The sequence below is a fragment of the Hemiscyllium ocellatum genome, chromosome 27 (genome assembly GCF_020745735.1).
Source record: "Hemiscyllium ocellatum isolate sHemOce1 chromosome 27, sHemOce1.pat.X.cur, whole genome shotgun sequence".
NCBI classification, from domain to species: domain Eukaryota; kingdom Metazoa; phylum Chordata; class Chondrichthyes; order Orectolobiformes; family Hemiscylliidae; genus Hemiscyllium; species Hemiscyllium ocellatum.
This window is the reverse complement of record NC_083427.1, coordinates 291518-305980: the sequence shown is the minus strand read 5'-3', so window position 1 is coordinate 305980 and position 14463 is coordinate 291518. Positions and strand designations below refer to the sequence as shown.

The 14463-nt window shown below is 51.4% G+C and overlaps 1 protein-coding gene across 1 annotated transcript; it reads left to right on the top strand.

Annotated features, from left to right (window-relative positions):
• Positions 1-5440: 5440 nt before the first annotated feature.
• On the top strand, positions 5441-13828 carry LOC132828665 (zinc finger protein 239-like). Its single transcript, XM_060845720.1, has 2 exons — positions 5441-6563; positions 7717-13828. Exon 1 carries the CDS (start codon positions 5623-5625, stop codon positions 6547-6549), a length of 927 nt encoding a protein of 308 aa, XP_060701703.1. The 5' UTR covers positions 5441-5622; the 3' UTR covers positions 6550-6563; positions 7717-13828.
• The last annotated feature ends 635 nt before the right edge of the window (positions 13829-14463 follow it).

The following is a 14463-nucleotide window of genomic DNA, read 5'->3' as shown; positions in this document are numbered from 1 at the left end:
CCCTCAGACAAGGCTTTGTCAAGAGATGTACAGCACGGAAACAGACCCTTCGGTCTAACCCGTCCGTACCGACCAAATATCCCAACTCAAACTAGTCCCACCTGCCAGCACCCGGCCCATATCCCTCCAAACCCTTCCTATTCATATACCCATCCAAATGCCTCTTAAATGTTGTCATTGTACCAGCCTCCACCACATCCTCTGGCAGCTCATTCCATACACGTACCACCCTCTGGGTGAAAACGTTGCCCTGTAGGTCTCTTTTATATCTTCCCCTCTCACCCTAAACCTATGCCCTCTAGTTCTGGATTCCCCAACCCCAGGGAAAAGACTTTGCCTATTTACCCTATCCATGCCGGTCATAATTTTGTAAACCTCTATAAGGTCATCCCTCAGCCTCCGACGCTCCAGGGAAAACAGCCCCAGCCTGTTCAGCCTCTCCCTGTAGCTCAGATCCTCCAACCCTGGCAACATCCTTGTAAATCTTTTCGGAACCATTCCAAGTTTCGCAACAGCGGGGAGACCCAGAAATAGAAAAGACTGAAGGGGGAAGTCAGCGGTAAATCTTTTGAAGAGGTTACAAAGGAGAGACCTCTGTCTGCAGCGGGAGTGACCCCCACAGTAGCAGGTCGAGGTGGACGGCATTTAAGGAGAAGCTGGATACAGACGTCAGGGAGAAAGGAACTGAAGGGAATGCTGCTGTAAGGGAAATCAAGTGTGAGCACGTGAAGGGGAGGTGCGTAGAGGCTCACATGGGTCAGAAATACTGAGAGAGACCAGTTGAGCTGAAGGACCTGACTGGAGACTCAATGGGACAGAGAGTGAAATCTTGGATCCACCTGCAAGAGAAGGAGAAACACGTGACTTACCTTCCAGGATTAAGCAAGTCCCGCAGATTCTGCAGATCACTTTATTGGTCAGAGCACTGAGTATAGGGGTTGGGGTCTGGACAGGACGTTGGTTAGGCCACTTTTGTAATACACAGGAACCTCGATTATCCAAAGGACACATGCAGGGTGTAGTTTAGTCGCTTGACGATTAGATCCCCTACAGTGCGGAAACAGGCCCAACCAGTCCACACTGAGCCTCCGAAGAGTAACCCACCCAGACCCATTTCCCTCTGACTAATGTACCTAACACTACGGGCAATTTAGCATGGCCAATTCCCCCTGACCTGCACATCTTTGGACTGTGGGACAGAACCGGAGCACTAGGAGGAAACCCACGCAGACGCGGGGAGAATGTGCAAACTCCACACAGTCTGTCGCTTGAGGCAGGAATGAAACCAGGGTCCCTGGTACTGTGAGGTAGCAGCGCTAACCACTGAGCCACCGTGCTGGTTCATCTAATTCTGGATAATCGAAGTTCCTCTGTATTATGTGCACTTCTGGTCTATCGGAAGGATATTGCAAAACTTGAAAGGGTTCAGAAAAGATTTGCAAGGATGTTGCCAGGGTTGGAGGGTTTGAGCTACAGGGAGAGGCTGAACAGGCTGGGGTTGTCTTCCCTGGAACGTCGGAGGCTGAGGGTTGACTTTAAGAGAGGTTTATAAAATCATGAGGGGCATGGATAGGGATAGACAAAGTCTTTTCCCAGAACTAGAGGGCATAGGTTAAGGGTGAGAGGGGAAAGATTTAAAAAGGGTCCTAAGGGGCAACATTTTTCACACTCAAGGGTGGCGTGTGTGTGGAATGAGCTGCCAGAGGAAGTGGTGGAGGCTGGTACAATTGCAACATTTAAAAGGCATCCACTTGGGTATCTGTGTAAGGAGGGGTTTGGAGGGATAGGGCCAATTGCTGGCAAATGGGACTTGATTAGTTGAGGATATGGAGGAGTAGGAGCGAAGGGTCTGTTTCTGTGTTGTACATCTCTACTTCAGGAGGAAATGCGCAGTCGCAGGCTTGCAGAGCCACTGGATGCCAAGGGGATGAGAGTACAGCCACTGCAGTGACCCTCCGCCCTCCCACCGTCAGGGGGAGCAGGGTTCAGCCCTGGGCGGTGACTCACAGCGGCTGGCCCCGTCACTTGTGCCCCCGCTGGTGCCGCAGCAGGTGCTGGGAGTAAGCGAAGCCCCTCCCGCAGACGGGGCAGGTGAACGGCCGCTCCCCGGTGTGGACCCGGTGGTGCGTCCGCAGGTTGGTCAGCCGGGTGAAGCCCTTGCCGCAGACGGAGCAGATGAACAAGCGCTCGCCGCTGTGGAGCCGCCGGTGCGACAGCAGGTTGGAGGAGTCGCTGAAGGCCTTGCCGCACTCGGGGCAGGTAAACGGCCTCTCCCCGGTGTGGACCCGCTGGTGGATCTGGAGGCCGGACGATTGGGGGAAGCCCTTGCCGCAGACCAGGCAGGTGAAGGCCCCCTCCCCGGTGTGGACCTGCTGGTGCCGCAGCAGGGTGGACGAGTGAGGGAAGCCCTTGCCGCAGACGGAGCAGGTGAAGGGCCGCTCCCCGGTGTGGACCCGCTGGTGTGAGAACAGGGTGGACGACTGGGTGAAGCTCTTGCCGCAGACGGAGCAGCTGAACGGCCGCTCCCCGGTGTGGACCCGCTGGTGGGTGAGCAGGCTGGACGAGTAGCTGAAGTCCTTCCCGCAGACGGAGCAGGTGAAGGGCCGCTCCCCGGTGTGGACCCGCCGGTGCTTGAGCAGGCTGGACGAGTCGCTGAAGTCCTTCCCGCACTCGGAGCAGGCGAACGGCCTCTCGCCGTTGTGGAGCCGCTGGTGGGACAGCAGGATGGACAGCTGGGTGAAGCCCTTCCCACACACCGAGCAGCTGAACGGCCTCTCCCCAGTGTGGACACGGCAGTGGATCTCCAGCATGGAGGGGTAGCGGAATCCTTTCCCGCAATCCCCACACTTCCACGGTTTCTCCATGGTGCGCGGAATGCCTCCTGAGACTTCCTTTCCCCACAGTGGGCAAACTGGCTCAGGCACGTGCCCCTGTGGTTCAGGTAAAGATGATACTTTAAGAGCCTACTGAAGCAGACAAAAACGTTCAAAGAATTTTCCCCTTCTGGACTGAAAGAGGGACGTCTCTCCTGTCCCACGAATCAAGGGGCTCTGTCAGACCTTCACATGGTACTCAGTTGGGAAGCTCTACCTGCAAAGCTGCTCTTCTCATATCCTGTGAAAAGGGGATTACAAAAGTCATTGCTGCCTGCACATGACAGGAATTCAGAACAGATCATTCTAGTTTCTGTAGAACTTCCCTAAAACAACCAAGTTACAATATGCAGATGCCAGTGTTGGGCTGGGGTGTACAAAGGTAAAAAAAATCACATATCACCAGGTTGTAGTCCATCAGATTTGTTTAGAAGTTCGAGCTTTCAGAGCTCTGCACCTTCATCAGGTAGCTAGTAAAACCTCCAGGCGAAAAAGACAGCAGATGCTGGAGATCAGTGTGGTGCTGGAAAAGCACAGCAGGTCAGGCAGCATCCGAGGAGCAGGGAAAAAAAAACAATCGACATTTCGGGCAAAAGCCCTTCATCAGGAATGAGGAAAGAATGAGGACACTTTCCTCATTCCTGAAGAAGGGCTTATGCCCGAAACCTCGATTCTCCTGTTCCTTGGATGCTGCCTGACCTGCTGAGCTTTTCCAGCAACACATTTCCAGCTCTGATCTCCAGCATCTGCAGACCTCATTTTCTCCTATAACCTAGAGTTGTGTGATTTTTAACTTTAAAAAGTGTTGCAAATCTCCACCCGAGACACACAGACACAACATATGCACCTTTCCTGAGTTCACCCCCTTTCACTTCACTTCCTACAAACCAACAGTTTAATCCCAAAATGAGAAAAGAAATGGAGTAGGAGGGGTGAGAAGAGAGGGTGCTGTACTCACAGAGGTTGGTGCAGTCTGGGGTAACACTCAATCTTCATTCAGAGAGAGAGAGAGCAGCAGGAGCTCATGCTCCAACTTCCGCATTCAGACAATGAGGGGATGCTCTGATTGGTAGGAGGACCAGCCTTCCTTCCGGTCCTCCAAGGCTCCCCATTGGTCATGCCTCCCCGTGTCGAGGTGAAGGGAGGGGCGCGTGGGGGGGGTGTGGAGGAGGAGGAGGAGAGAGGTCACGTGGGCGTGGGCGTCACAAAGACCAGCGCCGCCGCGTGACGCGCGGCGCGGTGGACCAATGGGAAACGCTGGAACGCCGCACGGACGGGCGCTCCGTCCAATCAACGCGTGGCCCTTTGTGACGACGGCGGTCCCCTCGATTCACGTGACCGGTTGCTCCTGCACATGCGCCGTTGCGGGGGGGTTAATGGGAGCTGATGTTATGTTGGTCTGGAGGGTCCCTGTGTCCAGGAAGAGGTGAGTGTGGCTCAGTCAATGAGCATCAGTCAGACCCTGCTGGAGCATGGGGGAGGGAGGTGGGATATTAGGTACAGCAAGAGTTAAAGAGTGTGTGGGATGGAGATTTACAGCTTTTTTAGGTAATAAGTCCCTTTCTGGACAATACTGGGGGATGGGTAATATCAGAAACAGCAGAGTGAGAATTGAAGAAAAGTGTGTGTGTCTGTGTGTGTGTGTGTGTGTGGGGGGTGGGGGGTGGAGATTTGCAACACTTTTTAAAGTTAAAAATCACACAACTCTAGGTTATAGGAGAAAGTGAGGTCTGCAGATGCTGGAGATCAGAGCTGGAAATGTGTTGCTGGAAAAGCTCAGCAGGTCAGGCAGCATCCAAGGAACAGGAGATTCGACGTTTCGGGCATGAGCCCTTCTTCAGGGCTTATGCCTGAAACGTCGAATCTCCTGTTCCTTGGATGCTGCCTGACCTGCTGCGCTTTTCCAGCAGCACCTTTTTCAACTCTAGGTTATAGTCCCACCAGGTTTAATTGGAAGCACTGGCTTTCAGAGAGACACTACTTCACCAGGCAACTTGTTAATATTTCAGATAATGGAAATGTATTGCTGGAAAAGCGCAGCAGGTCAGGCAGCATCCGAGGAACAGGAGAATCGAGGTTTCGGGCATGAGCCCGTCTTCAGGAATGAGGAAAGTGTCTTCGTTCTTTTCTCATTCCTAATGAAGTGTTTTTGCCCGAAACGTCGATTTTTCCTGCTCCTCGGATGCTGCCTGACCTGCTGTGCTTTTCCAGCACCACTCTGATCTCCAGCATCTGCTGTCTTTTTCGCCTGGAGGTTTTACTAGCTACCTGATGAAGGTGCAGAGCTCTGAAAGCTCGAACTTCTAAACAAATCTAATGGACTACAGCCTGGTGATGTGTGATTTTTTTTATCTTTGTACACCCCAGTCCAACACTGGCATCCGCATATTGTAACTGAATTGTTATAGGGAATGAGAGGGAAGTTCCACAGAAACTAGAATGATCTGTTCTGAATTCCTGTCATGTGCAAGCAGCAATGACTTTTGTAATCCCCTTTTCACAGGATATGAGAAGAGCAGCTTTGCAGGTAGAGCTCCCCAACTGAGTACCATGTGAAGGTCTGACAGAGCCCCTTGATTCGTGGGACAGGAGAGACGTCCCTCTTTCAGTCCAGAAGGGGCAAATTCTTTGAACGTTTTTGCTTCAGTCGTCTCTTAAAGTATCATCTTTACCTGAACCACAGGGGCACGTGCCTGAGCCAGTTTGCCCACTGTGGGGAAAGGAAGTCTCGGGAGGCATTCCGCACGCCATGGAGAAACCGTGGAAGTGTGGGGATTGCGGGAAAGGATTCCGCTCCCCCTCCGTGCTGGAGATCCACCGCCGTGTCCACACCGGGGAGAGGCCGTTCAGCTGCTCGGTGTGTGGGAAGGGCTTCACCCGGCTGTCCATCCTGCTGACCCACCAGCGTTTCCACACCGGGGAGAGGCCGTTCGCCTGCTCCGAGTGCGGGAAGGAGTTCGCTCAGTCGTCCCACCTGCTGTCCCACCAGCGGCTCCACAACGGCGAGAGGCCGTTCGCCTGCTCCGAGTGCGGGAAGGACTTCAGCGACTCGTCCAGCCTGCTCAAGCACCGGCGGGTCCACACCGGGGAGCGGCCCTTCACCTGCTCCGTCTGCGGCAAGGGCTTCACCCAGTCGTCCAACCTGTTCTCGCACCAGCGGGTCCACACCGGGGAGAGGCCGTTCAGCTGCTCCGTCTGCGGCAAGAGCTTCACCCAGTCGTCCAACCTGCTGACCCACCAGCGGGTCCACACCGGGGAGCGGCCCTTCACTTGCTCTGTCTGTGGCAAGGGCTTCCCTCACTCGTCCACCCTGCTGCGGCACCAGCAGGTCCACACCGGGGAGGGGGCCTTCACCTGCCTGGTCTGCGGCAAGGGCTTCCCCCACTCGTCCGGCCTCCAGATCCACCAGCGGGTCCACACCGGGGAGAGGCCGTTCACCTGCCCCGAGTGCGGCAAGGGCTTCAGCGACTCCTCCAACCTGCTGTCGCACCGGCGGCTCCACAGCGGCGAGCGCTCGTTCATCTGCTCTGTCTGCGGCAAGGGCTTCACCCGGCTGACCAACCTGCGGACGCACCACCGGGTCCACACCGGGGAGCGGCCGTTCACCTGCCCCGTCTGCGGGAGGGGCTTTGCTCAGTCCCAGCACCTGCTGCGGCACCAGCGGGGGCACAAGTGACGGGGCCAGCCGCTGTGAGTCACCGCCCAGGGCTGAACTCTGGGTGGGATGGGGGAGGGTCACTGCAGTTGCTGTGCTCTCATCCCCTTGGCAGCCAGTGGCTCTGCGAGCCTGCGACTGCGCATTTCCTCCTGAAGTAGAGATGTACAACACAGAAACAGACCCTTCGCTCCAACTCCTCCATATCCTCAACTAATCAAGTCCCATTTGCCAGCAATTGGCCCTATCCCTCCAAACCCCTCCTTACACAGATACCCAAGTGGATGCCTCTTAAATGTTGTAATTGTACCAGCCTCCACCACTTCCTCTGGCAGCTCATTCCACACACACACACACACCACCCTTGAGTGTGAAAAATGTTGCCCCTTAGGACCCTTTTTAAATCTTTCCCCTCTCACCCTAAACCTATGCCCTCTAGTTCTGGGAAAAGACTTTGTCTATCCCTATCCATGCCCCTCATGATTTTATAAACCTCTCTAAAGTCAACCCTCAGCTTCCGACGTTCCAGGGAAAACAGCCCCAGCCTGTTCAGCCTCTCCCTGTAGCTCAAACCCTCCAACCCTGGCAACATCCTTGCAAATCTTTTCTGAACCCTTTCAAGTTTTGCAACATCCTTCCGATAGACCAGAAGTGCACATAATACAGAGGAACTTCAATTATGTGGAATTAGATGAACCAGCACGGTGGCTCAGTGGTTAGCGCTGCTACCTCACAGTACCAGGGACCCAGGTTTCATTCCTGCCTCAGGCGACAGACTGTGTGGAGTTTGCACATTCTCCCTGCGTCTGCGTGGGTTTCCTCCGGTTTCCTCCCACCATCCAAAGATGTGCAGGTCAGGGTGAATTGGCCATGCTAAATTGCCCGTCGTGTTAGGTACATTAATCAGAGGGAAATGGGTCTGGGTGGGTTACTCTTCGGAGGCTCAGTGTGGACTGGTTGGGCCTGTTTCCACACTGTAAGGGATCTCATCGTCAAGCGACTGAAATACACCCTGCATGTGTCCTCTGGATAATCGAGGTTCCTGTGTATTCCAAAAGTGGCCGAACCAACGTCCTGTCCAGACCCCAACCCCTATACTCAGTGCTGTGACCAATAAAGTGATCTGCAGAATCTGCGGGGCTTACTTAATCCTGGAAGGTAAATCACGTGTTTCTCCTTCTCTTGCAGGTGGATCCAAGATTTCACTCTCTGTCCCATTGAGTCTCCAGTCAGGTCCTTCAGCTCAACTGGTCTCTCTCAGTATTTCTGACCCATGTGAGCCTCTACGCACCTCCCCTTCACGTGCTCACACTTGATTTCCCTTACAGCAGCATTCCCTTCAGTTCCTTTCTCCCTGACGTCTGTAACCAGCTTCTCCTTAAATGCCGTCCACCTCGACCTGCTACTGTGGGGGTCATTCCCGCTGCAGACAGAGGTCTCTCCTTTGTAACCTCTTCAAAAGATTTACCGCTGACTTCCCACTTCAGTCTTTTCCATTTCTGGGTCTCCCCGCTGTTGTGAAACTTGAAAGGGTTCAGAAAAGATTGACAAGGATGTTGCCAGGGTTGGAGGATCTGAGCTACAGGGAGAGGCTGAACAGGCTGGGGCTGTTTTCCCTGGAGCGTCGGAGGCTGAGGGATGACCTTATAGAGGTTTACAAATTATGACCGGCATGGATAGGGTAAATAGGCAAAGTCTTTTCCCTGGGGTCGGGGAGTCCAGAACTAGAGGGCATAGGTTTAGGGTGAGAGGGGAAAGATATAAAAGAGACCTCAGGGGCAACGTTTTCACACAGAGGGTGGTACGTGTATGGAATGAGCTGCCAGAGGAAGTGGTGGAGGCTGGTACAATTGCAACATTTAAGAGGCATTTGGATGGGTATATGAATAGGAAGGGTTTGGAGGGATATGGGCCGGGTGCTGGCAGGTGGGACTAGTTTGGGTTGGGATATTTGGTCGGTATGGACGGGTTAGACCGAAGGGTCTGTTTCCGTGCTGTACATCTCTTGACAAAGCCTTGTCTGAGGGTGAAATGTTGTCATTCCCGTTGATGCGGGTGGTCCCCTGTCTGTTGTCCTTTTTGTTTCCTTTCTCGGAAAGGACGTCGCGGACATGGGCAGCGTTCCCGAGCCCCGCTCCGGAATGGGCTGTTCCGTCCTCTTCCAGCCCCCGGGAGAAGGGGCAGCTTGAGTGCATTGGGAGAGTGGGCCGTTCACCGGGAGGGTGCCAACGGGACGGGAGAGCGGTACCGGTAATGGGGCGAGGGGGAGATGCCTCAGACCGCCAGAAACACTGGGGCAGCTGCTCACGTGCTCCTTTTGGATCTCACAGCACAGGGAGGCCATTCATCTGATTACCTCCCCATCTCTGCCTCTCTGTCTCTGGCTCTCTCTCTGCCCCCCTCTCTCTCTCTCTCTCTCTGCCTCTCTCTCTCTCTCTCTCTCTCTGCGTCTGTCTGTCTCTCTGAGGTGACAGCGGATTCCAGCATATTGCTGCTTGCTGGGTAAACCTGTTTTTCCTCTGTTTTCCCCCTCTCTCTCCTGCTCAAACCCCTGACCTTCAGGCTGCCCCTGACCTTGTCACTATCAGTGAATAGGGAACAGCTTTTCTTCCTCCACCTTATCTGAACCTATCACAATCTTCCCCACTTTCACCAGTTGTATCTGTGTGTGACCCTCTCTTTCTGTGTCTCTTTCTCTCCTAAGCCCCCTCCCTCACCACATCCCATTTACCCACCCCCTCCTGTCATGCTCCCACTTTCAAACGGTCTCGTTGTGTTTCCACTGCCTCTTCCCCATCGTTTCCGTCAAGCACCTCATCTCACGCTTAGAACCCCTGCAGTGTAGGAGCAGGCCCTTCAGCCCATCCAACCCACACCAACCCTCCCTCACCCAGACCTCTGCCTGTAACCCTGCAATTCCCATTGGCTAACCCACCTAGCCTACACATCCCTGGGCACTATGGGTAATTTAGCATGGCCAATCCACCCTAACCTACACATCTCTGAGCACTATGGGTAATTTAGCATAGCCAATCCACCCTCACCTACGCATCTTTGGATTGTGGGAGGAAACCGGAGCACCCGGAGAAAACCCTCGCAGACGCAGGCTGGAAATGTGCAAACTCCATACGGACAGTCGCCCCTGAGGCTGGAATTGAACCCGGGTCCCTTGGCGCTGTGACCACTGAGCAACTCCTTATAATCCGCCTGCGTTAAGTTCCTTTTGTCACCTGGAGGAATGTTACAGGGGGGAGCGGGGTTTAAGTCTTCTCTGAGCTGAGAGAGGACACAGGAGATGCTCCTCATCATGCTTTCATGTGTCACGTTGCATACTTCTTAGATTTTACATGTAAATGTCTAGTTGGGGTTAGAATTCTTGTAAATATAGACAAACGGAAACACTTGTTGACACATTTCACCAAACCCCAAGTCGGCAATTGACATGCCCGCCCCTGAAAAGAGACCCTTTCGTGGGGTCAGAGTTGACGTTGAGAATAGCGAAATGAACACTGTCCCCGTCGTGTTTGTATTTTTGCTGTCAGAAGGGCAGTTTGCAGTCAGCAGGAACTGTGGGACTAGAGGCTGCGGGCCAGGTCTGCGCTCGGGAGCGTAAATCCCAACGGGAACCAGAGGCGTTGCTAACGTTTAAGCCAGCTGAGCTTAGCAAGAAAAGGCTGCGACCCTGTGCTTGAACTGATCAGCCGAAACTTTGGGCGGAGCCAAGGAGATCTGAAGGCGAAGCTAACGGGAGGGTCTCCTTTCTCAAAAAAACCAGAAAACATGAGGGATACCAGGAAGAATTCCGCTGAATTCCAGAGAGCTGTGGCATGCCGTTGATTTGGTACAATGAGCTTTTAATGTGAACTCTCATGAGGGAGTGCAAATGAACTCGAGTTGAAATGTAGCTCCGTAAAGTGTTGTGTAACAGTCATAGCGTTGACCGTTGTTGAACGTTTTGATGCGGTCCAATTTTTCTTCTGTTTTTTAAAGATGAGATGATGTTTTGTGGTTTTTGGATGGGTTGGGTACAGAGTGGGAGGTAGGGTGGGCTGGGATCTTCCATGTTGATGGGATTTGACAGTGAATTTTGCTTCGTCAATTATTCAGACTGTGTGCCTGGAGAGAGGGAGGGTCTGACCCTTGGGAAGGGTGCTGGCGGGGTGTGGGCGGGAGGTGAACCTTTGCAATGTCCAATCAGAAGGCTAAGTGTTAAGATAACAAGAGCCGATATTTAGCAGTCGATAAGTGCAACATGTAAGCAGTTTGTTCATATGCAGCTCAAAGGCTGTCCCCAAAGTTAAACTTAGTATGGCGCCTACCCACTCAATCCAGTTACCACCCCATTTCAGGGTGGATATGTGAACTATCACTAATTTTGGTTCTTCTAACGAATAAAACATTTAAACCTAGCTGTTCAGGAAAGCAAACAAGTTTAAAACTACAGCCATGCTGCAGTTAAACTCAATAGACTTTGTCAGAGCAAAATATGTTCCCTGAAAGTAGTTGAAAGTTAATATAGTTGTATTGCACTGTAAATGAAATGCCTAACTTTTGAATTAGCTCTCCCGAAATGGCATGTAATGTCCTGGTCAGTCAAAAGGTGCAAATCTGACACCTGACCGAGACAGAGTTTAGATTAGATTTGATTCCCTCCAGGCCCTTCTGCCCACACCAACCCTCCGTAGAGTAACCCACCCAGTCCCAAATCCCTCTGACTAATGCACCTAACACTATGGGCAATGCAAAGTTTGGGAGAAGATTTGTAGCTCGGGTGCTCGTTGTTGTGGTTCTGTTCGCCGAGCTGTGAGTTTGTGTTGCAGACGCTTCGTCCCCTGTCTAGGTGACATCCTCAGTGCTTGGGAGCCTCCTGTGAAGCGCTTCTGTGATCTTTCCTCCGGCATTTATAGTGGTTTGTCTCTGCCCGCTTCCGGTTGTCAGTTCCAGCTGTCCGCTGCAGTGGTCGGTATATTGGGTCCAGGTCGATGTGCTTAGTGATTGAATCTGTGGATGAGTGCCATGCCTCTAGGAATTCCCTGGCTGTTCTCTGTTTGGCTTGTCCTATAATAGTAGTGTTGTCCCAGTCGAATTCATGTTGCTTGTCATCTGCGTGTATGGCTATTAAGGATAGCTGGTTGTGTCGTTTCGTGGCTAGTTGGTGTTCATGGATACGATCGTTAGCTGTCTTCCTGTTTGTCCTATGTCATGTTTTGTGCTGTCCTTGCATGGGAATTTGTACACTACTATGGGCAATTTAACATGGCCAATTCACGCTAACCTGCACATTTTTGGACTGTGGGAGGAAACCGGAGCACCCGGAGGAAACCCACGCAGACACGGGGAGAATGTGCAAACTCCACACAGTCAGTCGCCCGAGGCTGGAATTGAACCTGGGTCCCTAGTGCACCGTGCCGCCCCACTGAGCTGTTTAGTTTAGATAAATGTGAGGTGCTCCATTTCGAAAGGCAAATCAGAGCAGGGCTTAAACACCTTAATGGTAAGGTCCTACTGAACAAAGAGACCTTGGAGTGCAGGTTCATAGCTCCTTAGAAGTGGAATCACAGTTGTATTGGATAGAGAAGAAGGCGTTTGGTATGCTTCTCTTAGTAGCCATGACGTGGAGGCGCCAGTGTTAGACTGGGGTGGACGAAATTCAAAATCTCACATCACCAGGTTATAGTCCACCAGGTTTAATTGGAAGCACTAGCTTTCAGAGCGCTGCTCGTTCATTGGATAGCTAGTGTTACCTGATGAAGGAGCGTTGCTCCAAAACCCTGTGTGATTTGTAACTCTTTCCTTTATTGGTTAGTGCATTGAGTATAGGCATTGGGAGGTTATATTGTGGCTGTACAGGACATTGGTTTGGCCACTTTAGGAATATTGCGTGCAATTCTGGCCTCCCACCTGTAGGAATGAAGTTGTGAAACTTGAAAGGGTTCAGAAAAGATTTACAAGGATGTTGTCAGGGGTTGGAGCGTTTGAGCTACAGGAAGAGGCTGAACAGGGTGGAGCTGTTTTCCCTGGAGCGTCGGAGGCTGAGGGGTGACCTGATAGAGGCTTACAACATTGAGGTGCATGGATAGGATAAATAGGCAATGTCTTTTCCCTGGGGTCGGGGAGTCCAGAACTAGAGAGCATATGTTTAGGGTGAGAGGGGAAAGATATAAAAGGGACCTAAGGGGCAACTTTTTCACGCAGAGGGTGGTACGTGTATGGAATGAGCTGCCAGAGGATGTGGTGAAGGCTGGTCCAATTGCAACATTTAAGAGGCGTTTGGATGGGTATATGAATAGGAAGGGTTTGGAGGGATATGGGCCGGGTGCTGGCAGGTGGGACTAGATTGGGTCGGGATATCTGGTCGGTATGGACGGGTTGGACCGAAGGGTCTGTTTCCATGCTGTACATCCTGGTTTTGATTTCCCTTTTGGCTGGTACTGAAATCCACTCCGGACAGAATTCAGAGATGTTTTGATTTTTTTTTGAGTAAATTGTTACGGAGCTAGGATAGCCTGAAAAGGTACAGACTCCTGTTTTGCAAAACGCACTATTTAAGCATCAATAAATGTTGCGTCATCACAAAGACCTCAGGAAGATCTTCTGGTTTCAGTTTATCTGTGTGTGTTTGCTGGGGAAAAGGTTTTTGGTCACAATTTACAGTGTTCGCAGCTGGCAGAGAGAAATCAGCGGACATATAACTGGTGCGCAGAGTACAACGGCAATATCGTCGTTGACCGTGCGGAAATCCAGTGTCAAGGTGGAAAAGCGCAGCAGGTCAGACAGCATCCAAGGAGCCAGAGGATCGACGGTTTGGGCAGAAGCCCTTCAACAGGAACGCCAGTGTCAGTTTAAATCGTTTTAAAGGAGTCGAACGTTTGCCTGCTTTGAAACGAGCGGAAGAGTCGACAGGAGTTGTTGCATGTCATCTTGCAAAAGAAAATAACCAACAGGTTAGCTTGAACTCATTGGAACGTGCATCCATAGTGAAGAGCTGGAAAATGGAGATTTTACCTCTTTGAGAGAGGTTGGAGCTGAAGCGACTTCTGTTTAACAACTTATGACCCTATAAAACTGAACAACTTTAAGCTTAGACATGTCTTTATCAGAGAAACTTTAAGTATAGTCAGAATTAAACCAGAACGCATAACGTACGTATTTAAAAATGATGTTAAGTTAGTGTTTATTTTGTTTAATGTTTTATAAACACTGTTGACTGCTGTGATAGGAATGTACTGTTTCTTTCTAAGCCACCCTCACCTGGATCTCAACATGAATTCCAACTGTTTCACCCAGTTCTGAATTATAGCGGCCCCAGGGCTTGTTTTAATAAATGCAAAATTATGCAATAATTATAAAGGAATTTGTGTAAGCATTTCGGAATGTTTATCACATCACTGGTGAAGTCTTAAACGCTTAACCATTTAATTAACCCAATGCATGGGTGTAGACAAAAGAATTAAAAATTGATGTATGTGTCGAGGGTCACGTTTTGGAGGGATAAGTTACCGATGATCAATAATGATTACAGTTTGAAGTTTACATGCCATAATAAGTTCAGTTCATTGTTGCTCTGGTATCCTGGCACACTTGGGCAGGTCCATAAGATGCTGCTGTTATGTCTAGGGGTCTTGGCACATCCAGAAAACATTTTGTACTAAGAGTCTTCTGTTCAAGAGAAAATGAATCCCATCCCACTGGATTCACAACAAAAGTCTTTTAAAAATACAAGTGCTAAGCAGCCTTCCCTCCCTCCAACCGAAAAGCAAACCTTCCATCTCCTTGCAAACCTCTGCCCTGACAAATCCCAGCCCAGTGGCCGACAGCAAGCAAGTTGTGCACTGAGTTGACAATGTGTTTACACTTGTTAGGTTAGATTAGGTTACTGACAGTGTGGAAACAGGCCCTTCGGCCCAACAAGTCCACACCGACCCTCCAAAGAGC